Raw genomic sequence first — 27,525 nt, 5'->3', positions numbered from 1 at the left:
GATTCCGAACTAAAAAAAAGATGAACCCGTCAACGCTGTGTCGGAAGAGGATCACGTGCGACTTCAAGAACCTAAAGAAGGACTTGCCACCCGGAATATACGCGGAGAGGGACGACCACGTCACGAACAGAGTCCACGCCTTGATCATAGGACCGTCCGGGACACCGTTCGAGGGCGGGTTCTTCTACTTTGTCGTGACCTTCCCGCCTAATTACCCGCTCAGACATCCAGACGTTCAGCTCAAGACGACCGACAATGGCCAGGTGAGCTTCCTACCGTTTTTCTACGGCACCGGCAGAGTCCGGCTGAGCATCCTGGGCACCTGGAACGGGCCCGGGTGGAGCCCGACTTACACCCTGACGACCGTCCTCGTCTACATCCGCAATCTCATGGAAGGGGATCACAACTACGCAGAGCCGTTCTGTCCGGCGCCGAGCAAGGAGGACGTGCTCCGCAATCGCGAGAAGGCGAGGTTCGAGACGATGAGGGTTGCCGTTTGCGGCATGTTAGAGGGCCTGAAGCGGGACACGGAAGGAATGCCGAAACTACTGAAGGACGTTATGGAGATGTCTTTCCTGTTACACTACCAGTTCTACGAGAAGATCTGCGCGTCGTCCTTGGTGCAGAAGAACAACATCGTCAACGCGATTGGCAACTACCTCAATCCAGCGCCAAGTGCAATCGATTTCGATTACGCTCCTTTGATGGAGCGACTGGACGCGATTAAAGCGAACCTGGAGGCTGCGGCGGCACTTCCCTGACGACAAATCGAATGATTGACGGTTAACCAACTCTAACACACTGCAAACGTAAGGACATGTCTACAAATTCTCAAAATTTCGCCAATCGATCTGAATGTAAGGTTGAAATTATTTGAGTTACCCATCTATGAATAAAAAGACATTGATTAATTTTAACAACAAGGCCTCATGGTTTTGTCATTGGCTCCATTTGGCTTAAACCTAATTCAGAGAAAGAATTAGGGGATATGAAATTTGATAGTTCTTTTATATACAGGGTGGCAAAAAACCGGAAGAATAACCGAAATAAAAAACGGTTTGCAGGGTTAGCATCGCTAAGTCATGGGAATTTCTTTGACAGCAAAAACCCTCTCAAAAATAACCGATAGGTGGCGCTGACGTACACAAGTCAAAGAAAAGAAGCGCAAATTACTAACATAATGCCTCCAAATCGTTTATTACAGTGTATGTGTTCCACGTGACCACCACCACCACAGGGGATAACACATTGCAGGCGAGTCACAAATCCAGCAACGGCAGAATGCAGCAGGTCCACATACACGGTTTACAACGGTGAACTGGTTGTGGATTAGGAGGTCAAGTTCTTATAACCCTTTCATTTGCATATTTCCACCGAAGTCACTCGTACCAGCGCCACCCATCTCGGCTGTTTTTGAGTTATTTTTCCCCCCGTCTTAAAAAAAATTTCCGTGACCTAGCGATGCTAACCCTGCAAACCGTTTCTTATTTCGGTTATTTTTCAGGTTTTTATAAATTTTTAAAGTTTCTACAGACTTTTTGGCCAACCTGTATATATTCTGTATTTTGGCGATGTTGGCGAAATATTTAAAACGAATATGTAGCCAAAATGGTTAACTGAGAGAATTTTTTGACTCCAAATGCGCACTTATATTGAGCGGCCCTTTATGCTATCTCAAGGTTTTTCGACCTCTAGGAGAGTGCGGGTGATTTTATGAGTGATCTGGTGATCTGTAACCATGCTGGGGATAGTTCTCTGTGGAGATGTCTCTACACTCTCTGTAATGGTGAAGCGGAAAACTTTATTGATCTGAAACGGTATCGCGGGCAATTTAAATGATGTAGAACTGCACCGCGGACCTCTGTATTGCTCTGGAACTGTAAGGCTGGTTACTCAAGTTACCTGAAAATGTGCCAAGGGTGACTCAAGTTACCTGAAAATGTGCCAAGGGTGACTCAAGTGATTTGCAAACGTGCCTCGGGTCGGGTCGCTTAAATGATCTAGGACTGCATCGAGGGGAAGGGGGATGGGCCACTTTAGTAATCTAAAACTGTGCCTCGAGTCTCTAAAGTGATCTGAAAATCTGTCGCGGCCATTCAAGTGATGTTTAAATGTGCAGCGGGCCACTTATCTGATTTACAAGCATGCTGCGGATCTCTTGGGCGATCTGTAAGAGGAACGCAGAACACTTGAGTGATCTGAGACCTGTCGTGGGCAATGTATGTGATGTAGAACTGCACCGCGGGTTACTTAAGTGCTCTGGAATTGTGCCGCAGGTCACTGAAATGGTCTGTAAATGTGCCGCAGACCGCTTAAGTGATCAGGGCGTGTGCAGGGGAGGGCACAGTCATCGTTAGTAATATGAAACTATGTTTCGGATCTCTGTGTGATCTATAAATGTGCAGTGGGTCACTTAAATGATCTGTAAATGTATCGGGGGGGGGGGTTCACTCGAGTGATCTTTGAATTTGCAGCTGGTCCCTTATGCGATCATTATGCCCTGTGAGGCAGGCGTATTCATCTGGTAATGAAGCCGAGCCAGGCATTTTCAGCTGGTAATGAAGCCGAGGCAGGCATCTTCAGCTGCGGATGGAGCTGAGGCAAGCGGATGCAGTGCAATGTGTCGGATAAGCGATTTATTATGTTGGTGCATTGGATCATCCTGTATTTTACGTGAAAGAGAAATTCTCCCTCCTATTATTCGGCTTCCCCCTACATCCACGCCTAAAGTCACTCAGGTGATCTGCAAATGTGCTGCAGTCCGCTTAAGTGATGTAGGACTGTACGGGGGGGGGGGGGCTGTCACTTTAGTAATCCAAAACTGTGCTACGGGTCTATAAAGTGACCTGTATGTGCCACGGGTCACTTAAGTCACTTGTAAATGTGTCGAAAATTTAGTTTTTTTTTAATTTTTTAAAATTAAAAAACAAAAACAAAACTGGAGATTATGGGGTTCCGAAAATCCTCATTTGTGTGAAGAGAAACCACTGCGTTCGCCTAAAGTTACTGCATGGGCTGCGGTATGCGCCAGAGGCATTATCGGCCTCTTCTTCGTGCGAGAAACGATTACTACTGAACGTTACGTTACAATTTTGGAACAATTTGTCAGCACACATGGCGCATACCGCAGCCCATGCAGTAACTTTAGGCGAATGCAGTGGTTTCTCTTCACACAAATGAGGATTTTCGGAAACCCCAAAATCTCCAGTTTTGATTTTCTTTTTTTTTTTTAAATTTTAAAAAATTAAAAAAAATACTCAATTTTCGAAATTTCTGTACAACATTCTTACAGTTTTGCTAATAAACGTACCGTTTACCGAATAATTCTATTGATCTTTGTTGTAGAGATATTTAATTTTGAAATAAGGGCTTATTCGCTGATCACCCTGTATCTTCCTCATAAAAAATAAAAACAGCATGTTACTAATTGGGAACTGTAATATAAATATACTAGCTGATAGAAAGAGAGCACTGATATAAATTACTACGAAAATACGATGTGCATAAATGGATTAAATCCATTAAGGGGGGGGGGTGTCACGACCCCTGAAGTCGAATTTTCAAAAACGACTTCAAGAAATATTTCATTCAATTGCAAATAAAATGCAAAATATTTCGTGTCAATCGGTTTATTTGTTTTTACATAATAACAGAAATAATGTGAATTATAGTGTAAACGTATATATACAAGAAAAAACACTTTGAACGAGATTTTCTCAAATTGCAGTTTTTGAGCATATCCCGTAAGATTTAAAAAAACTAATGCCCCAAAAATGCTGAAATTTTGCAAAAATGTTTATTCGACAGGTGTTAGTAAAATGAACCTCGGATTTAGCAATTGAATAATGGGAAGTATTTTTAAAAAAAAGGTTGAATTTTTAGATTTTTGAAATTTATATATTTTTTCAAACTTTAAAAATTCATAAAATTCCAACGAATGATCAGATATCCAAGTTCTAGATCCATTTTACTATAAGACATATCGAATAAACATTTTTGCAAAATTTCAGCATTTTTGGGGCATTAGTTTTTTTAAATCTTACGGGACATGCTCAGAAACTGCAATTTGAGAAAATCGCGTTCAAAGTGTTTTTTCTTGTATATATACGTTTACACTATAATTCACATTATTTCTTTCTTTTATTATGTAAAAACAAATTAACCGATTGACACGAAATTTTTTGCATTTTATTTGCAATTGAATGAAATATTTCTTGAAGTCATTTTTGAAAATTCGACTTCAGGGGTCGTGACATCCCTTAATAAATCAGATCACCAGAGAATCTGGAGATGGTGGTACTTCTATAGATCATGTCTACTATAGAACAAAATTGAATACATATCAAAAACGTATTGTGTACGATACTAAAATAACTGATCATTTCCCAATACTAGGGTATATCTCTAAAAAAACTGAAATAAATATACCCCGAAAAATTAATAACAGAATCAAAATAAATTACAAAGAATTTAAGAAATTTATCGTAAATATAAACTTTAATAATATATATGAGGAAAATGCTATATATAATAAATATAAACGTTTTCATGACATTATTACTTTGAATAGAAACCTATGGGAAACAGAAAAACAAATACAGCGCAAAAATGATAAAAATTGGATAAATAAACACTTAATAGACTAAAAAAATTAATATCAAAGAAAAATTACACAAAAAACATAAAAAATGCCACTATGTGAAAGATTATGAAGATACGTATAAAAATTATGACAAAGCTTTGAAACAAGAGATTAAGATAGTGAAAAATAGTACTTCATGAAAAAATTTTTAAATTGTAATAATGATATTCGTAAACAATGGGAGTTCAAGTCCAAACAATAAACAAATAAACAAAAATTTACCGTACCAGATACAGTAAATTGTAAACAAATGGCTGAAAACTTTAATGTAGATTTTATAAATCGAAATTTAGATAATAAGCTGTCCAATGTAGGAGCTTCTTTAAAACTTTGAAAATAATGCACCGATATCTTCAATGATGATAACAGGCATTGGAAATAATGACCTACACTAAATAATCTCCGAACTGAATGAACATAAAGCGACAGGATATGATGGAACTACAGCAAAATGATCAAAATTATAGCCAAATATCATAATAATCTGTTATTGTACCTGACATCCAGCCAATTGAAGGAATATTTTATCCAGAACTTAAAGTATCTACTGTGTACCCGATTTCTCAAAAAGGCGACAAAAACCTTTTATCTAACTATAGACCAATTTCAGTACTCCCTATTTTTTCGAAACTAGTTGAAAAAAGTATGAAAATAAAATTGATTAATTATTTAATCACTAATTATTAATTATTAACAATTAATTATTTATCAAGCACATAGACTATTTCGCTGAGAATCACTATAGATTTCAAACAGGGAAAAGCGCTGAAATGGCAATCGCAAATGTAAATGAATACCTAAATCAAAGTTTCAACAATAATAGTTACTCTATATCAGTTTTTATGGATTTGAAAAGAGCCTTTGATAATGTAGATTGAACTCTACTATTGAATAAATTGGAATTCGTGGTTTTTGCGATGGTTCGAGATATATCGCTATGGACAAACACCGGCATTTAGTATAATGAACGAAAATAGCAATTATCTTGAAATAAAAGAAGGAATACCTTAGGGAACATTACTCGGGCCCACCCTTTTTGTAATCTACATTAATGATTTATGCCGTTTAAAATTTCATGGTAAGATAGTGTCTTCTGTATGTCGAAGATAAAAATATTTCCCATTTGATTACTAAAGTTGAAAATGACCTTAAACAGATTAACATGCGGCTAACAAAAAACAAATTGTTCCCAAACATTGAAAAAACAAAATTCACGTGTGTAAAAACTTGAGATATAAAACATGAAACGCTAATATCAATAAAATTACACACTTGTGAATATTCTCCCCGAAGCTGTTCTTGCAATTATATACAAAGAGTATACATATTCACATATGCTTTTAAAGCATTTACAATATGATCCTTTTCGTAAATCTGCTTTTAAGCGATCATTTTTGTAATTCTTCTGCTAACAATTCTACATTTCAGTTTAAAATTGCAGAGCTATTTTCCGGAAGCTTTAAATTACATTTTTAGGGACAGAGATTTATTACAAGCCCAGCTTTTCAAATCCGAGTCATGCACGTTTACATTCCAGCGCCTCGCATCCTGAAACTTTCGAAAAATATATTTTTGAATTTCATATAGTTTGTGCCTTTTATCACCAAATTTGTTGACTTGATTTTCGCACAAATACATTTGAGACAAACTTTTTACAAATCTGTACTCGCTTTAAACAGATTTTATATATATAGCGCGCGATGTTTCATTTCTTTTTACTGCTACGCCAGTATTCAACGGTTGCTCTTTTAGTTTCAAAAATGGGAAACTCTTTAGACTTCTTCATTTAACTATTCACCTACATTCATTCATCATTTTCATCTGTAATCAGGTCCGTCATTTGGGAGGGGTCGGGGGGAGGGGCTTCTGAAAATACACTAAAAATGGTATATATATATATACCTGGTGAAATAAATTAAGAGAATTTGCATATTTTATCGAATTTCGTGAAAAGAACTGAACTGAATGTAAAACCACTGCTTCTAGCCAAAAATGCAGATCTTGTACGTCAAATACGTAAGCGTACACGTGTGTGTAGGCGGAGCCAGTAGAGAAACAGGCTTTATAAGCGCGCGTAAGTTAAGACGCATTTCGTTCGCTAGCACACCTCGGCGAATTTATTGGTGTTATTTTGCAGCAATTGGTTAATTTAAAATTGTAACAGTAAAAATGAGTAACCACCAACGTTTAGATGATGGAATGAGGTGGCGAATTTTCGGGAGGCTAGAAGCAGGCCAATCTCAAGTCCAGATTTGTAGAGAGTTCAATTTAACGCCCAGCGTCGTGTGTAACTTATGGGAACAGTTCCAGGATACCGGATCCATCGAGAGAACGCCTGGGCAAGGTCGTCCAAGAGCCACAACGGCCAGAGAAGATCGCCATTTGTCGATTATAGCGAGGCGTAACAGGAGTGCTACAGCTTCTCGTGACTTGTATGCAGCCATATTGAACATTGAAGGACCGGACGCACCCCGCTTCCCATCTCAAGGAGATATCAAAGCGTTCCCGAAAGATGAGTGCATCCGGAATTTTATTAAATATGTATATATATATATATATATATATATATATATATATTTGTATAACAGAATAACAAGTCCAATTACAGAAGTATAAATCAACGGAATAATTATGATAAATCGGGATCTAAGAATCGAAATCTAAATTGATATTATAACGTCCTTGGCACGTCCGGACTCGACAATCAAATTCCGTTGGTGGCGGTCCGTCCGCGTTCGTTGGATGTCACTAGTCGTGTATGCCGTACAACGACGAATCGATGTCATGTTTGCGTCACATGTCATGGTCCAAGTGTCCAAGTCAGCCAATGTTCGGACACCCAGATGTTTCAGCTCATTCTAGGCAGATATTCCTGTTCCATAAGCATCCTACGTCTTAATTCTCCTGGGCAATTAGGAGATTTTCATCATTCCCGAAGCTACATCGGCTGGCTAGCTGAATTATGGGTGGCATTGATTCACCGCATTAGCATGTTAAGTGTTTATAGTTTCTCCAATAAAGTTCGCCGTTTAACGACGTATCAGTTTCGTGAATTTCCAGTACCCCTACGTGGCCGCAAGTTGTAGACTCTCCCTGGTATCAGCTTTACTGGTTTGGAAGGCTGAAATTCATCCTGCTTCTTCCGTAGTCCACCCTTCTTGTCGTGCAGCAAATATAGGTTACGGTCTAAAAATTGAATCAAATTTTGAATGCGCGAGAAGTTCATCGGACTTTTTAGTATTCTTCTTTTGAATGCCGTCATCTGACTTTGTGACATCTGACCAAAATGAAACGCTGAAGTGTGTGGACATTGGCAGGCGTAATGCCATAGCGAGCCCGTAGCACCACACTTACAAGCATTGTGAGATGATCGTCCAAAGCGCTGCAAGTATGTCGGAAATGGACCATGCTCAGTTAAAAGGATTGTTTTTGTTCGCGGCCATACACACTTGCGCAAAGCCACTCGACGTTGTATCTTGTAGGCGTCTTTCGTTGAGTTCTTGTTCCATTCAACTTGCCAAAGATGAAGCATTCTGTCTTTCAAGATATTGCGGGCATGACTCCTCGGCCAAGGTAGAACAACCAAGTCTTTCCAATGGCAATGCAGCCACAGGAACCCGTGTATCAAGGGAGGGTGACTGTTTCCAAAAGACTTCATGAGAGAGGGTTGTTTGCAAGAAGACCTGCTGTTTGCGTCCCTCTCACTTCTACGGACAGGATTATCATGGTGCAGAGAGCATAGAGATTGGAGTATGGATCAATGGGTGACCGTTCTCTTCACTGATGAGTCCCGGTTCAGTCTAAGCACCGATTCTCGCCGTACGTTCATATGGAGAGAACCAGGGACCCGCTACCTACCCTCCAATGTCCGCGAAATCGACCATTATCGCGGAGGAGGTTTAATGGTCTGGGCAGGCATCATGTTGGATGGCCGCACACCTCTCCATGTCTTTGAAAGAGGCACTGTGACTGGTGTGAGGTCTTGGAGCCCTATGTTCTACTTTTCAGGGGTGCAGTTGGCCCTGAGTTCATTTTAATGGACGATAACGCGAGGCCACGTAGAGCTCTTCTGCTCGACGATTTTCTAGAGAGTGAGGATATTCGCCGGATGGATTGGCCAGCCAGATCTCCAGACCTTAACCATAGAGTCGTATAGAGCATGTCTGGGACGCTCTGGGGAGGGCAATTGCAACTAGCAACCCCCCCTCCGGGAACCATCCAGGGAATGAAAACAGCGTTGCTGAACGAGTGGGACCAATTGCCACAGGAAATGATAAACTGCCTTATTTCAAGTATGAAATCACGCTGCGAGACCTGTATATCTGTAAGAGAAGAGGGGACCATACCACCTATCAACCCATCTATTAACTCATTTTTTTGTCTATTCTGCAACCGCTGTTTCATACCTTCCGACTCCAACGAGTGTTACGCACGATCATGCATGTGTATTACAATTATTGAATGGTTATTTGTTTTGTATTGTATCAATGTACGTGCATATCAAACTTCATTAAAATCGATACAGTAGTTCTAGAGATAATCGACCAAGTCTGCAAATTCACTTAATTTCTTACACCAATATATATATATATATATATATATATATATATATATATATATATATATATATATATATATATACACACACATACAAATATATATATATATATATATATGTATATATATATATGCATACATTGAGTACATGTTCTTTGCCCCCGGAAAAAGTTGAAATGACGGCCCTGTGTGTCCATAATGTCAAAATCAGAATTCTCAAATTCACTTTCGTCAACCGATGACTCGAAATCCAGAGTGTCTTCTACTTCATGATTAAACATTTCGCAAATAGATTCAGGGTTCTTTCAAAACTTCCATAATTCAATTTTTTAAATTTATTTCGGTTTCTGTAAAATCTTTCAGCTGCATTTCTTGAACGGGGAATTCATTCGTGGTACAGCATCCACGCCACGTTGAACACATCAATATGCGGTGGCATTTTCTATTTGAATGCCACAGCTGGTTTAAAAAAATAGATTGAAAAAACATCGAGGTATACACGACAATGCAATTTGATACGAGACTTTTCAGCACTAAACAAAACAGGTTATTGCAATTCGCTAACTTGTTTCACTAACGTAAAATAAAAGTGTAGGAAATGCACGATTAGACTAAAACTATATATTCAAACACTTTTGAATGCAAAATACTCAAATTAACTTTACAACAGATTTAAATTCATTCCGAGGAAACACGGACAGTTAGTTCATTTAAGAATTTGCCGCTTTTCCCTGAATCCTCGCCAAGTAGGGTTGCATTTGGCGTTAAAAATGTTGATTTGCATTCATTTTTTAAAGCTTTTCTGTTGCAATTACGCAGCTACTTTTTCAGAGTACATATTTTGAGCCATCTACTAACGCCTGTAAAATTTTCGTCGAATTCCACGAGTTTAAGCTTGGGAGCGTTTCCTTGTTAGTAACGTCCCCCTCTCCCGATTTTCACAACAGATGGCGCCACTACCTTGACCAATAAAACAGAACCGCTATAAAAAAAAAAGCAAAAGCAGAAAAAATTCGGGGAATTTCGACGGCTATTGGTCATTGGGAAAAAATCCCAAAACACTCATGTTAATGAAGAGATATGCATTTATATAAATAGAAAAAAACAAAAGGAAAATAGTTACGGAAACCCGAAAAGGAGGACCAAAGGGCGAAGTTTTCGAAATGTAGGAGGACACTTGAAATGCATCAAAAACGAAGACGTCTGGTAACCTTAAATTTTGTGAACTATATCTGGTAATTATAATCTATGAAAGCGGTTCTCAACCGGTGCTCCGCGGAGCCCATGGGGCTCCTTGTGCACTCTCCAGGGGCTCCGCGGCCACTCGAAGAAAATAAAAAAACCAGTAAAATTAAAAAAAAGCAATTATAAATATTTTTAAATAGTAAAAATAAATCAGTAACTTTAATGGGGATAATTAAAAATGGGCCCACGGGGCGGTGCCGTCTTAACGCATGGGCCCACCCGGGCGAGGCCCGGGGGCCCCCAAGAGAAGAGGGGTCTCACAAAAATGAGATCCAGTTGAAATTTTCCAGGATTTACCAGGTAGGGCCTCCGTGAAACCACTTGGCCCGGGGACCCACGATACTTTTAAGACGGCCCTGCTACGGGGCTCCGCCATAGAATCTTTTTACTTAAAAGGGCTCCGCGCGAATCAAAAAAGGTTGAGAACCGCTGATCTATGCAATCACCCGATGAACCATACCAAGTGCTCAATCCTATCAAGCACTGTCGAAAAAAATCATTAATACTTTCCGCAAATGATGAAACATGTTGTACCTTGAAACAAAAAACAAACCATCATATACCTCGGAACAGTATAACACTTGAAATTTTCCTGGTTTACCTCGGAATACCCAACTGATACCAATTTTCAGGGGCGTCGGAAGTGTTTCGAAACTGTGGATGCTCGTCTTTAGTTTTATATCGGAAATTTTAATTTCTGAATCAATTCTGGGGTCAGTGGCGGATCCAGGGGGGGGGGGGGCGATGGGGGCGATCGCCCCCCCCCCCCAAGAGCCTTTAAACAATAGGTGAAGGGGCGATCGCCCCTCCCAAGAGCCTTCAAGCAAACATAACTCCAGTTACCTCACTTTTTTTCTTTATTAATCCTTAATTTTTTTAATTAATTTCCTTTTTTTCTCAAAGTTCCTTTCCATAAAATTTGTTCCCCAAGTTCCACCTTGAGATTTCTTCTGCTGGTAAGGTCGAAAAAATAAAGAAGTCATAGCCGGAGGAGGGTTAATTGTATTCCCACTAAGGTTCTACAGGGATTCCATAGATTCGGCTGTCACGCTGCCTTTTCGCTTACCCCCTAGCACCTAAGGGCTCGTGTAGAGAGGAAAAAAATTTACACCCTTCAGTTTTCTTGGTAACGCACAATAAAGCACAAGCCATCCAATAAGATGAATCATCGTTTTCTAGCCTTTGTTATCTCTTTTAAATTCAGTCCTGAAACCCGCAAGCTTGACGTGGATCAAAAAATGGTCATGTCTTCGAAAAAAAATGTTTTCAGTAAGCAAAAATTTTAAAATTTTAAAATAAATGGATATTAAGAAAATTAATTCTATTACTTTTTGTAGCACATCTGGGGTTTTCCCAGAGAATGAAGCTGCATTCGCTTACGGATTCACTGATAATGACATTAACGGGGGTTTCCCCACAGGGTGAGGCTAACAGGGCTCAGGACGATTCTTATCATTTTTTGATTTTCACTCTACAAATTCACTATAGCGGGGCCTAAAAGTATGAAAAATCTCAACAAAGCCCCCCCCCCCTCCTCGAAAACGTAGCTCAAAAGCCCTGCGCCAGAAGGTGAGCATTTGAACACACATAGCTTCTCTATAATATCTATGAAAATATAGGCCTCGGCCCCATCTAATAATTAAAGCCTTTGTAATTTGAAATAAGTACCTTGATTAAACATAAAAAGTGGATCGCGCGTATAATGCTTTTCCAAAAACCGCCATAACATCGTTTTAAGCGGAAAAACGCTTTTACGGGAAATATTAATATTTCCCGTTCAAAGCGTTTTTCCGCTTGCAACGTCTCTATGGTCTGAGCATTAGTTGAAGATGGAACCACGAAAATGAATCGTACTAAGCGGCAAAAGGTTCTAAGAGCAGTGCCGCAACCAGATGCTTGGTCAGCATCTTGGTGTCCCTTGTAATGTTAAAGGGCAGGTAAAAGGTTGAAATTCACGCCCCCCCCCCTCCGGTCCAGTGCCCGGGGCACCAAACCTACCTCCTCTTCCCATGTTTCGGCCTTGAGGAACGTTATAAGTGGAATCCACGATATAAAATTGATTGTGTGGTGTCGGATGTTCTGCGGGAATTAAATTTAACCACCATCTTTTCAGACAAAAAATCTGAAAATTAATATTGTGCACTTGATAATCATAATTAAATAATAATGAAAATCATTCCAATTTGCATGAAAGTAAGCTTTTGCTATTTAACGTATCTGTGGCGAAAAACTGTTTTTGAATAGGTTTTTGACAACCATATAGTCTGCACAAAATTGAATAAGAAATTTATTATTTTAAATCGCGCAATATTAGAATTTCATTAGGAAGTTTTTTTACTCTTAAATTTTTCTTAATTATGCAGACAAATTAGTACCCACATATTTTATTGAAATATGCGTCAATTATTTCTTGTTATCGAAAACAGTCTATACTTGTTTCAATAACTTTTCAATGCTATATTTTCATATTTAAAAACATTTTCATATTTTATCTTGACGTCCTATTCGAATAAGCAAGATTTACCATTTAGTATTTCGTGTATTTGTGTTTCCAAGATTTTATATTTCTTGATTAGTAATTCTCTGAAACTCCTGCTAAGGTGGTTCCAAATTAAAGTTTTCATCCTTTATGAGTTGTTTATTTGAAACCGAACCAGAGATTCAGGTTAGGAGATTGAGAGTAATTTTGATGTTCAGTCAGAAGCGCATTTACGGTTTTGCCGATTTGAAGGCTATTCAAATTTCACCGCCCTTCCACTCTAGTCTAATTTTCTCGACTACTCTATCCACGAATTTTTCATCCCATGTTATCGCCCTCCCCCCCACTCGTGCAAGTACACCTGTATTAAAGTCACTCTTTTAAAGGTCCGTCCCACGAGAGTTTGCTAGGTGACTCTGGATAAGATAATTAAAGTTAAAGATAATAAAAGTCTTTGTCAGGATCCGCGGTCGTCTCGGGCCTCGGGGAAGCAATAATTTTTAAGGCTTTCAATAGAAAGGCAGAGGAACGAGCGTCTTCCTTTGTGAATGACCGAACAAGCACGGTTTACTTCACGCCGGCTGTTATTTTTGCAGTTTATGTCCGACAAAGACTTTTATTAACTTTAATTATCTTACCCAGCGTCCCCTAGCAAACCCTCGTGGGACGGACCTTTTAGTCATTTACATGTTTGCACCCTGTTTTGGTCACACACGTGTTTGACGCTGGTTTTGGTAATTGTTTCGTTACTTACACGCGCTCTAGACAATACCGTCTTAACGCATTCCCCGCGGGCGGGGGCCTCAAATGCAGAGGGGCCTCTGGTTTAAAATTTTAAAAGTAAACGTGTCTCGCCAGGTGGGGGGCTCAGAAAAATTACTTTTTCCGAGGGCCCAGTATACGCTTCTGACGGCTGACTCTAGGCCACTCACTGAACTGGTCCCTCACTCTTTATGTCACTCATTTGATCATTCATTACTCCCGCTCTAAGTCACGCTTTTGCTCATTCACGTGCTTGCAAACTCTCTAGGTCACTCACTGACACGGTCACTTGCTGTCTGGGAAGAGGTGGATTTATTTGAGGGTTATAAAAATTTCACCGCCCTTCTCCCATTTTGCTAATTTTCTTGGCCACTCAATCCTCAAATTTGCCGACCTTCTGAACTTGCCGCCCTGGGCTATAGCCCATTTAGTTCTGTAAATAGGACATTGTCTTCAGTAACGGGGCATGAGGATGGTTAAAATCAGTGTTGCAAAAAAAAAAAAAAAAATTGAGGGGAAAAACTGAAAAATTACCAGCAAAAAAAAAAAAAAAAAGGCTGATGGAATTCAATTTTTCTAGAACTAATAGAGATATGAATTATTAGTACAGTAGACTCTCTCTAATCTGGCACATATCACACCAGGGTTTACTGGGTTAACGAAATCGCCGAATTACTGCAGATTGATTGAAAAAGTCCATTTAAATAACAAACTTCTGCTCATAAACATGTGCGCACTGTTTTCCTCTTCTATGCTCGGAGAAAACCGGCCTAAAAACACCGGATTACTGGAGGGATTATTGAAAGTCTGACTCTATACGTAGTAGGATGGGAAACTTTATTTGAAGACAAAAATGGGTTTCAGACGCAAAATATTTTCATAAATCGGGTATACAAAGCTGGAAATTTGTAATTTTTTAAATTTTATCGTCTCGTTTGAAAATTATAAGTGATAAATGAGGAACTTAAAGGTATTATTTGTAAATACAGACATGTCATAAATGGGTGTTTTATTGTGTGTAGTACTTATTTTCATTTTAAGAAAGGATACAAGTTTGGTGTGCTATAAAATTGTTCACAGAAAGAAAAATTAACTGTCTAGAACGTGAGTAACTGAAAGAAGACTGCTTAATGTTCTCTACATCAATCGCCAAGTCCTCGAAGCGTATACGTGAACACGAGAAGTTGCTGGAGTGAGTGTAGCTCGGCTTTGGATGCTTGAGTTTCCAGCAGCGGTTCCGAACCTTTTCAGTGCATACGCCAAGCAGATCATGAGTAAATACTAAACAAGGTATTGAGCGAAACAAGAGGGACCACCTTAGGGACCCCATGGATGGAAACAAACTCCCTTTGGTCGGGTCCAGTGCCGAGTGGGGAGTACTGAGCTGATATGAATTAGTACGAGACAAGCAGAGCCAGTTGAAGGCCCCACATGGATCTGCCGGCAAATAGATAGAATTCTCTATCGAACGAGACAGACCACAGAGGGCTCACCTGGAATCACTGATGTAAACAAAGCTCATTTGGCCGATTCCATCACCGGCATTCAAAATCTGAACAGGGAAAACATCTACCCTGTGCTGTACTGAAACCGAAACTGCCTTATCACGGACCCTACATATGAGAGGACAAAAGCTGCGCCGCATAGGTTCAGCTTTTTATCTGAAGCCATGAAGTCATTTAAAGTTTGAGCGGTCACAAGAATTTTTCGCAAGCTCAGTGCGACCCGTTACGGGTAAGGGGGCTGTCGGTGTGCGCGTAGTAGCCTACCTATTTATTTGATAACTACTTTGTTGTTGTGCGTAAAGTTCATGCTCCCAAGGGTGGAGCCGACAGGGCCGGGGACGATTCTCATCATTCTTTTTTGTTTCTTTAAGCTATAAATTAACTATAAAGGGGCCCGTGAAAAGTCTGGTCTGGGGGCCCACTAGAGGCTTCAGCCTAGGGGCCCGCTCTAGGATGTGGAGGCCATGATCAGGGCTTTAGATAATTTTTTTTTCCTTCAAATGTTCAAGGATCGTCTCTCTTAAACGAGGTTTCTTGTATCCGAGTTAGCTTAGAATTCATTTCCTCTGGTTGACAGAGATCCTTATTTTATTCATATTAATTTGCCTAATTGTTATCATAACGCCACAAAGAGAAACGTTTAATACTTTCACGGGGATCAAAAAAATTAAATTTAAACGGAAAGTATGTATCTCTCTACTTTGACTTGAAAAGCTGGAAAAAGCATTTATCGAATACATTCGGATGAATTTTTATTTGTGCGCATTGTTTTGTCCGGTTAACTGTGAGCCTTAATTTTTAATTTTTATCAAGCGAAGGAAGAAGTAGTATTCCAGGAACATTTTAAAATACCAATTCTTCATACGCTTTTCATATTCTGCTCTCTTTTCATCTGCAAAGTTTTTATTTATTTGTGCAATTGCTCATGATACTGTTAATAAGAAAACATTTTTAACTGGTAATGTGCATCAGAATTCCTTACAATGTTTATAAATATAACACACATTATTCAGTCTGCATCTCAAACATTTTTTTCGTACGGTATTTTTTGCGAGGGTAGCCGGCGCAAACGTTCAAATTTATTATCAAAAACAGCTTATTCATTAATTGTAACACCAGTTGCTGCAAGCAAGTTTTTAAATAAGTATGCTGCATATTGAAAAAATATAATTTTTATAAATATAAATTTTAATTTAGATTTAATTTTTAACTGCCTTCAATTTTTAATTAATTTTTATTTTCAATTAAAATGTAATCGTAATTAATTTTGATGTTAATTAATTTTAATGTTAATTAATTTTTTAAATGAAAATTAATTGAAAGTTTTAAATAATTTTAATTCTTAATTAATTTTTTATTAGTTTTTTTATTTTAAGTACGTTTGGCACATGCGGACACTAGGTTGGGTCTCACCGATCGACATCTTCATTGTGAAAAATCGCCCCCCCCAACACATCACCCTGGATCCGCGCCTGTCTGGGGTTGTTCGTATCCATGTCACAAATTACCGCGCTCCAAATTTCCAGGGCTCCGACGCCACTGCTAATTTTTGAAACTTCTTTTTTGCCATTAAATACAATTTATCTATTTTGAATTTTAGTTCTACGAGTATCAACAGGGGTTGGACAAAATAATGCGAACACCTGTGCAAAAAAACAACACTCAAGGGGGAACTTGTCGTATACGCCCGCCCTCTAGTGTGGAAGAGTTCCACTTAGTGGGCGATAATGTGCACACATCAGTTTAGTCGTAGCATAACAGATGGAAAAGAGAGATCATCATGTTTATCATCGGACACACGGACCCTTCGCCGCATCAAAGTGGTCCCAAATAACGAGTGCAAATGCGGTCAGGCTGGGACCAAAATGCACTATGCGACGCAACGAACGTCCTAAGAGCACCATGGCCCCCGGGCAGGGTGATTTTTCTGAGGCCCTATCAGTGGAAATTCACATGTGTGCTCTCCGAACATTTCAGCCATCTTTAATTTTTGTGCGGCCCCTCTCCGTGGGCCCTGCAGTGATGCGACGTCCACACACAGCGCACCTGCACTTCGGGCCCCCTGCTGAATGCCGTACCGCGTCCTGGATAAAATGGATACTCAACAGACCGGAACCAATGAGACGGCTAGCAAATCTCATCACATTCCTGAGCGGACCTCCTGGATATCAGTCAGACTGACATCTAGACAGGCTTACTCATGGATCCATCCGGACTCAGAAGGATAGAACCTGGAATGTACAGCGAGCGACTGACGACATGACTTGGGTCCCCTGCTTTGGGTCCCACGATAGGATCTCCAATTTCTTTTGTAATTTCGTATGTATATATTGTGAATTGTATTTTTGAATCTCGAATGTATATTGTCACAAGAAACCGAAAACCGAAAACCGTAATTGGTGAAACGGGGTTCCAATGGATAGTTATAATCCATCAAACCCCCTTCATCATGACTCTGCCAATTCCTGTGCAGTAGTGCGCTTTGCAATGATAGTTAGATTCTAATAAGGTGGGTGAAGACGTAGGTTCACCTGAGACCCAAGGGGTTTTTTTTTTTTTTTTTTTTTCTTTCAAAAGTTTTCAAATGTTCATAGACCTGGCAACACAGGTCGAGGCATGTGTAGAAAATTTTTTGGCCTTTTTAATCGTGCTTTGTGTCTACTGTCGTATGATGAAATCTCCGCAAGGTGTGGAAATTCAGAATCGTTCAATTTATCAAATAAGTTCTTTGCCAGTTTCTTTGCATATGACGTTACATCAGCCACTCCGGAATCACGTCTGATATTAACGTTTCTAACGTACCAAGGTAGTCCGGTGTATCTCCTCAGAGTCTTGTTCTGAAATCTCTCCAGAGCGATGATATTCATTTTCTTCGAGAACAACCAGACAGGCGCAGCATACAGAAGAATCGGTCTAATTGCCATCTTATACAGAATAATTTTATTTCGAATTGAAAGACTTGAGTGCCTGTGGCTTAGTCTGTTGAGCATGACCGAGGCCACGGTCGCCCTACGGATGGTATCAACACACTGCCGGGAGAAACTGAATCTCTTGTCCATTATCACCCCCAAATATTTATTGTGAATGACTGGGTTGATTATAACTCCTTGTACCTCTATGTGTGCATAATGAGGACTTGTTAGTGAACCACATGAATTTGGTTTTATCTGCATTCAGTTCAACACGGGTTCGCACACACCAGCGCTCGACCAATCTTACCATTTCTTGCAAGTTTGAAAGGGCCTTGCCAGGGTCCCTATCTGTGCAACAAAGGGCACTATCGTCGGCATAAAGAGCGGTGAAACCCTTAGGGGCAACTGGGAAGTCATTCATATGAAAATTGTGTAGGATAGGACCTAACACACTTCCCTGAGCTATTGATGAACGAATCTGTCTAGAATTAGATATTGAGTCATTTATCTGTACTCGGAAGGAGCGCGAGTCGAGATAATTGCTCACAAATTTTATGATGTTATACGGCATTCCCATGCGAATCATCTTAAACAGCAGCCCATTGTGCCAAACTTTATCAAAAGATTTCTTTAAATCGAAAAAGGCTACTGCTGCAGTGTCTTTATAAATTTTGGCTTCTTGAATTCGTTCTACGAACCGCAATAATTGAGTGGTGGTCGAGTGCTTGCTGCGGAAACCGTGCTGCTCTGGACCGATGATGTTATTGTCCTCTACAAATTTGTGTAGTCTGATGGCTACCACTCTCTCAAAAAGTTTCCCTAATGAACTGAGAAGTGAGATTGGGCGCCAATTCTGTATTGTCACAAGGTCCTCTATATGCCCTACGAAAGGGGGCCCCCAATCTCCCTTTCATGGCCTGTCCTTTCTCGGATTTGTCTAACATCGCACATGCTTTTTTAAAATTGTATGTGAATGAACCGGATTCGGTGTCCTTTAGGTTCCACGCATCAGGACCCCTCTTTTTTTTGTGTACATACACGTTAATTTGACTCTAGTATTTGAATGTATATCGTCAATGGATCCTATAAGCACCCAAAAATACCCCCCCCCCCCCACCACCCCTGAAATCGTTGTGCAACCCGATAATTTTCTCATATGCCTGACTTTCCTCAAGCTTTTTTTGAAATTGTACATGAATGAACATGACACAGGGTCCTTTAGGTCACACGCCAGGACCCTCGATTTATTATTAATATTATCGTGCGTGTGCTGTCTATATTTATTCTTGAACATATTACTATGAATCGAATATTTGAACGATTATATTATCGAAGTGGGTCCTCGAACTCCTTGTATAAGCTGGTCATTTCCGTATTTACTCTCGGTATTTACCCTCGCACATGGCTTTTGAAATTTTATCTGAATGGGCATGATTCTGGGTCTCCCCCCCCCCTCCCCCCCGATTTTATTGTACAAATTCAGCATTTGAATGCATATTATTAAAGGGTCCTCTAGCCACCCTGATATGCCCCCCCCCCCGAATTCCTTGTATAGCCTGATCATTTCCGCATTTATCTGCTCTCGCACATGGATTTTGAAATTGTGTGTAATGACTCGGGGTCCCACGACAGGGAGGGGGTGGGGAAGGCAATTTGTTTTTCATTTTTAGTTTCTTTTTTGTATATATTTATACTAGTGCATGTTACTTTGAATGCATATTGTCTCTAGGTACCCCTAAATATGAATGCATGTACAGTACCCACAACTTTTAACCGAACGATGGCGATATCATGGGTTCTAAAAGCTGTAGAATGAAGCGGTTTCCATCCAAAAAATTATGGTTTGTGATTTTCCACCCGACTACGTGCAATTCGTCTTGATATGAGGCGTCATCTACATATTTATTACTGTTCAAACTTCAAAATCTTCAATATAAATCCTTATTTTTTTCCATCTTATCTGATTTACCGCACTGCATTTACCCTAAAAATAAAATCTCATTGCCGTAAGTATAAAAATGAGAGAGATATGAGTGAAAATGTGTTTGGGGACGCTCTTAATATTGAGAAACTGAATTTGAAGGTGGGAAAAAACACACACCAAACAAGTTTGGATTTAGTGCTGTTATAAAATGAACAGTTTTTACTTTATGAAGGTGGAAAACAAATTTTCTTCATTACTCTTAATTTTAGTGACTATATCCGTGATTGAACGAATATTGATACCATAATTATTTCAACCGATTTGTGTGTGTGTCACAACGTTTGTGACGACAATTTCATCGATTTAGAAAAAATATATAAGAATTTTCCGTCAAAAATTGCACTATTTTATATTATAATTTTGTTTCATTTTGCAATTCCCCAATTTTTAATAATGCTAAAAAAAATACGGATGAAACGAAATAACGTGGTTTTAGCAGAGACGACTTCACCAATAGCCACTACCCTAAACCTTGGCGCACACTAAGATGATATTACGCTATTGGGAGAGCCGTTATTTATTGATTATTATTTCCATAAATATCAACATCGATTTAATTGTATGGTACTAATTTGTGAATTCTTTGACAATTATTATATTTACCATTTCAGCTCATGAATGTTGTCTAAGGAATGAAACGGATTTCTGAAATAGTGAAATATTTCAAAATTTCGTTGTTCATTTGTTTACTCGAATACTTGAAAAAAAGTTTGTAAAACTGGATGGATGTATCACCGTATACTTAAAACATTACCCATTTCAGTAAAGTTATGAGCTCCATATTTAAACATTTTCGCATAATTTGTCATGAGAAATTTTTCAATGAGTTTCAAATTTATATCTTGACTAGCTATAATACCCGGCGCTGCCCGGGTTTTCTTCAATGAGGCTTTTTTGGATCACGCGATATCTCCCTCTCTTTTTCTTGAGGGACATACAAACCGTGTCCAAGTTAACCAATATGGCGACCTGCGCGATTCATGAAATAAACAAATCTAGATTTACACAGAAACGTAGAAATGAATATATATTTTTCTTTTTTTAAGGGGCGCTAGGTATTTCGATCCTCCCCCCCGAACTTATCCATCTGTCTGTACCAGCTTCAAAAAATCCTTAGTTAAAGCTGTGGAATTTTTTCGATGCACTTTTCACGGGCTCATAACTAATTTTAAAATATCCTAACCCACATGAATTTATGCGAATAAATATCAAAAGAGACAATATGGAGACATGAGAAGATATAAATGAAATCAATGATATTGCTCGAATATCCAACTCAAAAGTATAGGTTTGGCATATTTACTTCATATTTAATCTCCTGGGCCTCGTATATCTCTAAGCGAACTGAATATTTCAAAAATCGAGAATTCAATACAATTTTTAAAATTATTGATGGGGCGGAAAATCCCACTAATTTCCGCATTTCTACAGTAAAATCGACAATTTTAGCACTGATTTCTATGGAGGGATCACCCTTTTCCTGACCCTCAAAGCGATGCTGATGATGATTATGACGTCTATTCAAAAAGCCTCATTACCGAGAGGATATTGAAAATGTGGCAAACCATTATAAAGGCATAAACTATTATACATATACTAACAGGATTAAAGAAGTGACAAACAGTTGTAAAGGCATATACACGTCTGAAACGCATTGCTAGGGAACCACGGTAACCAAAGTAAACGTTCGGAAAGTGATTGTTGAGGCCCAAAAACCATTGTTGCCGGACAGTTTTTTGCCCGTTTGGGGCATTTGCCCTGGGCTGACGAAATTTTAAAGTAGCCTATCGTTCAAGTCGGGTCCCATTTGGTATATATGCAAAATTTGGCGACGATCGATCTAAAATTGTAGATTTGTATAGAGAACATACACACACACAGACACACAGAAAATCAATTTTATATATATAGATAGATAGATAGATTATTATGGTCCCTAAAAGTGGTCATTTTCATATAATCGTTCATATCTCGCGAAATAGAGGTTAGATTGGAATGAAAATTGATTATGTTGTGTTTTGGACTATGCTGATTCGAATGAAGTAAAAATTAATGTATGCTTCTATTCATTTTCATTTCATTCCGTGCACCGCCCAGGCTCTATCGACCATTGTCAATTTCACAGCCATTGCCCGGATGAGGGGCTGGGCGATGTCGGGTGCTTTATTATGCATATAAAATATAAAATACATGAACATTGAATATAAAAACACATTATTAAAAAAAAAAAAAAAGAGAGTAAGTATATACAGATTTAAATATTTCTATTATACAATTTATTCCGATGAGCTGTTCCGATGTCCTTTCCAGCTTTATTGAGCCAGAGCCCCCTGTTCCTCTCGCGCCAGGTCCATGTCTTCCCTCGTTGGCCAGTGTGAGCCCTTCGTGTCACATTGGTCCAACCAGGTGCCAGGTCCTTCAGCATGAGGGGAGGGGGTTGTTCGATTATTCAAAAGCTCCTCAGCTTTTGGTTGGGTGCTTCACAGTTTAAACACTGATCATTGGGACTTTGTTTCTCGATTACTCTTTCACTGGATCATCCTATTTGAAGTCAGAGTCAGAGTCTTCCCATATTTCGACCGCTTCTTCTCTCTCCGATTGCTCTCCCTCTGTGTCGTATTCTTCGTCTTCTAATTCTTCTATTTCCTGGGAGAGTACCCTATCGACGCTGTCTTCGGCTTCTGCCCTTGCTCTCAGTCTTTCGCTCCTCCTCAGTTGTTGCGTTTCATGTGGAGTCTGGATGGTCTCATCCCTCTTGGTGTGGAGATGTTCCTGATTGGCCTCTAGGAATTTAACCAGGTCCTTGATGGTTTCCATTGCTTTGCCATCTCTCTCCATCCTTTTGAACCATTCATGCTCCAACTGAGGGAGCGGCTTAACCAGGTGGAAATCTGAGGTCTTTTCGCACTCTGTTGCGTAATGCAATGGGCTTCCGACTCCTCCACACAGGCACTTGTCATTGTTTGAGATCCCGAAGCGGAGGAAGTGGGTGGGGAACGGCCCGTGGCCCGAGAAGAATATCGTCTTCTCCCTGCTCCAAGATCTCTCTCTCCACTGTATTTTGGGCAGGACCCTATGGATTAACTTCCCATGTGTGGCGGGGTGGTCCCAGAATTTCTGCCACTCTCCAAGGATGTGAATCTTTATTATCCTTTTTGCAGTCGCTGCTGGAATCTTCTTTTCCAGAAGGATCGTACGGCTCAAGGTTGCTGCCTTGGCCAATCGGTCCGCCTCCTCGTTACCTATGCTTCTATTCATAATTTTTTTTGAAATATGTTTTAATAATTTATAATTCATACTTTAAAAAAAGCCAAATTCAAAATGAGTGATAAAATTATATTTGGCTCGTTAGAATCTATCATTTAAAATAAAAAAGTAATGAGATACCTACCGTATATACTCGTGTATAAGCCGAGTTTTTTTGTGGAAAATTTGGGTCCTCAAGTAGGGGGGGGGGTCGGCTTATACTCGGGTCAGTTGTTGATGAGAAAATATCGACCCCCCGTAATCAGTTGTCATTTTTGTAGCAGTGTTCGAGAAACCGGCATTATTGGTATGGGATATGTTCAAACCCCACAGGACCGATAATGTTAAAGCCGAGGCAAAGAAATCGAAAACATCATTGGCTTGGTTACCAGGTGGGCTAACGTCGTTTGTACAGCCTTTAGATGTGAGCATCAACAAGCCTCTCAAAGACTATTTGAAGAATTTGTGGATCGAATGGGGATAAGTTCCGATGATAAATGGGTACATGAGGCGTGGAATTCTGTTTCCACCGAAATTATCATCTGATTCTTCAAAAAGTGTTGCATCAGCAATGCGATGCACGGAACTGAAGATATCCTCTTTGAAAGTGACAATGGCGATGACAGCGTACCCATCATAGGGGCGATGCCGCACCCTGGGATGATCTGATGGATTGCGATGAGCTTGGAGACCGAGAAGAAATGGATTAGAGAGTTAGAATTATTTTCTATTGTAAATTTCCGTTGACTATTAATTTTTCGTGAAAATATAAGAATTTTTTTTTCTTTGAAATGCACGGATTTTTGGATTTTTGGGGTCGGCTTATACACGGGTTTTCAATTTATTGCGGTTTTGGTGGTCCTGAAGTGTGGGGGGGGGGTGGTGGGTCGGCTTATATACGAGTATATACGGTATATTATTTCAGCAATTATGCTCAAAAACAAGATGTTTCTGTTTAACATTACGACACTCGTTTTTCAATCATTTATATTTCACTAACTGTTTGTTCAAAATTGATCAAATTTGGTATTTCGGCATTTCTTGACATACTAAATCCAAATATGGAAGAAAAAAATGGGGTTACCATTGAACTTTCAAAAGTTGGATCTAGTTTCAAACATTTAGATGACCCCTTAAGAAAAAATGATCTTAATACACATGGAAGATCTTAAAGTCTTAAACGATGAGAGAAGAATGCTATATTTTTTTTTTACAATAAATAGAACCCAAGGTATCGCCATCATTTGGTTGAAAGTTGTGGTCACTGTATATGACTAGGGGTCCTTTATATCCATTGATAATTATTATTTATTGATTTCTTTCTCCTTGTAATGCAGAATTTTCTCCGGCACGACCACGCCCTCCCGGGGCAATAAGCTTGTATCGCGTAAGCAACAGAGCCTGGTCGTGTTCAGTCCGTTCTGTTCTGTTGAGTGCATGTTTGAGTTTTTGCAACATAGTGTACGCAACAAATGCGTTTTCAATTTCCAGTTCAGCCGTTTAAAAGGAATGAGCCCCACGCGATTGATACGATTCGAATTTCCGACCAAATCACATTACAAATAGACTGATTATCTCCAAAAAATACGCTGTAAATTCTTCTTTCCTCGTCGATTTGATTCCGAACCCAAAATAAAAATGGTGAACCCGTCGTCCATGTGCTTGAAAAGGATCAAACGCGACGTCTTGGAACTGAAGAACGACCCGCCTCCGGGAATATACGCAGAACCGGACGAGCTCGTCGTGACCAGAGTCCACGCCTTGGTCATAGGACCACCCGGGACACCGTACGAGGGAGGCTTCTTCTACTTCGTTCTGAACTGCCCGGCGAATTATCCGCTCACCCCACCGAAAGTCGAGCTTAAGACGACGGGAAACGGCCGAGTCGGTTTCAACCCGAACCTGTACAACACTGGCAAGGTGTGCCTCAGCATCCTCGGGACTTGGAACGGACCGCCGTGGAATCCCAGCCACACGCTGAGCAGCGTCCTCATCTCCATCCAGTCGCTGCTGAACGAGCAACCTTTCTACAACGAGCCCGGAATCAAGAAGGGCTCTACGCGATCGTCCAGCGAACACTACAATGTCGTGGTGAGGTTCCAGACGATGAGGGTGGCAGTTTGCGGGATGCTGGAGCGCTCGACCCACGACTCCCAGGGGATGCCGAGACCCATGAGGAGCGTGATGGAGAAGCGCTTCGTGGAGTGCTTTCAATTCTACGAGGACGCCTGCCGGAAGAACACTTCTGTGCTCAAAACAGCTATCTTGGGGATGTCATTCCTCAACACCGAAAGGCCACCAACCCACGATTATTCGGCTCTGCTGGACCGGCTATTGAATATCAGAGCGAAGTTGGAGGCGGCCTACCCCCGATAAGGCCGGCTTGTGGGGCGACCAAAGATTCTTTCGGACGTGACTGTGAATCTCAAAATTACGTTGACTGATTGGTCTGAACGATAGCTTCGAATTTGAGCTTTTAAGCAAGAAATAAATATGATTCGTTCAGCTTCTACCAGGTGCTTATAGTCTTTTGATTCGTCCAATGAGATGGTCTGAAGAAATTCAATTTCTATGTATGAGATACACAGGGTGTCCCGGATTATTTGCACAGCAGACATTTCTTAGCAACCGCGTTGCAACTTCCCCATTAACGGACACTTTTCTAATTCCCGGTCCCGTGGAATAGGGCTTTAATGTATATCACTCCCCGTTAGCGGATACTCTCTATAGCGGACAGTAAAACCAGGCAAAGTCTAGTTTTTTTTTACAAAAACTGTAGTTTTTAAATTTTTGCTCATAAACGGAGAATTTATCATATTCAATCATTAGCGGATCCAGGAGGGTGTGACGGGATTGACGAATTGTGCAAGTTCATTAGATCATCCAGCATTTTACGGGACAGACAATTTTCCCATATTATTCGGTACTTGGGGAGGGGGGGGGGGTCGTTCGCATCCCCTCCTATGGATATGCACGTGAGCGAAGGCAGGCAGACATCTCCAGAGTCTAATGGACCGAAGGTAGACATCTTGAGCTGCGAATGGGCCGAGACAGATATCTTCAGCTTCGGAAGGAGCAAAAGCAATTCATCTTCAGCTGCGAATGAAACCGGAACAGATATCCTCAGCTGCGAATGGAGCGGAGGCAGGCGGATACTAAGGCGATGTGTCGTCTAACTTCATTTGGGAATTATGCATAATCGCCAGTAAAAATAATAGTGAAATTTAACCAAGCTTTCTTCATCGAGACGATTGGTGATTATTAGGGATACTATCCAGTAATAGCCTACTTATACAGTGATACTTCATTTTTATTTTTTGGTAGCTTAAATACGCAGTGCTCATTTTTCTTCAGTACAAAACAAATCTTGACCACAACACAATTTAAATTCTTTGAATTCTTTAATGAATGCGTCAAGAACAAAATTCAATTTATGCGCCCAGCATTGGTAGTACAAAATGTTGTCAGCAAGAAGTGTTTTTAATAATTTGAAGCATGCAGTCATGAACGCGCGGAATTCGATACTATTTCTGAATCTCGCATTTATCGCGGTTATTTCGTAAATACGAAATTTACGTATCTCTAGTGATTATGCATGACCACTGGTGTGTATTACTTTTACAGTATTTGAAATATATAGGAACACCATAATTCAGACCGGAGACAAACGTCGTATAAATGTGAAAGTCATATAAACGAGGTTCTAATGTACATTATACATCGTACCCTCCCCATAGCGGACATTCTCCGTTAGCGGACGAAATTTTTGGTCCCATGGGTGTCTGTTATTCGAAGAGGTTTAAACTTTCGATAACAAAAAGTTTTTCAAATGGCGTACGGTCGTGCGGGCATCGTCCCGGACTCTCATATCGAGACAAATCTAGGTTCGAACCCCGTACGTGGCACAGTGGCGGTCGGTTGAAGTTGGTTTTCTGCGGTTTGCCAACTTCGAGGGGCAAATGTGAACCGGCCTCCCATTTGAAAAAGTTTCTCCGCTGGCAGCAGGTAGACCTTCAACTTACATAACATGGAAATTCAAGCACATTTAGCATCTTTACTTTTAAAACTGGCATCTCGAATCCGTTGCTCGCGGGCACCACGGTGCTCCCTGAAGCACCCAGCGTGCTCGATGCTGTTGTCCGATTCCGTACTCACCAGCACTTGATCAACGTTCTAATTGAACACCGTGTACG

The 27,525-nt window shown here is 40.1% G+C and overlaps 1 protein-coding gene across 1 annotated transcript; it reads left to right on the top strand.

Annotated features, from left to right (window-relative positions):
* The first annotated feature begins 20 nt into the window (after nucleotides 1-20).
* Nucleotides 21-25,708, top strand: LOC149085785 (dual E2 ubiquitin-conjugating enzyme/E3 ubiquitin-protein ligase BIRC6-like). Its single transcript, XM_089232409.1, has 2 exons — nucleotides 21-749; nucleotides 24,899-25,708. The coding sequence occupies exons 1-2, from the start codon at nucleotides 21-23 to the stop codon at nucleotides 25,706-25,708; spliced, it is 1,539 nt and encodes a 512-aa protein (XP_089088535.1).
* The last annotated feature ends 1,817 nt before the right edge of the window (nucleotides 25,709-27,525 follow it).

This window comes from Pholcus phalangioides, unplaced genomic scaffold, assembly GCF_987345545.1.
Source record: "Pholcus phalangioides strain wild (caught in Gottingen) unplaced genomic scaffold, Ppha-v1.0 ptg000005l_1, whole genome shotgun sequence".
Taxonomy (NCBI): Eukaryota; Metazoa; Arthropoda; class Arachnida; order Araneae; family Pholcidae; genus Pholcus; species Pholcus phalangioides.
The sequence above is the reverse complement of the archived record's forward strand: the minus strand, read 5'-3'. Positions and strand labels throughout refer to the sequence as shown.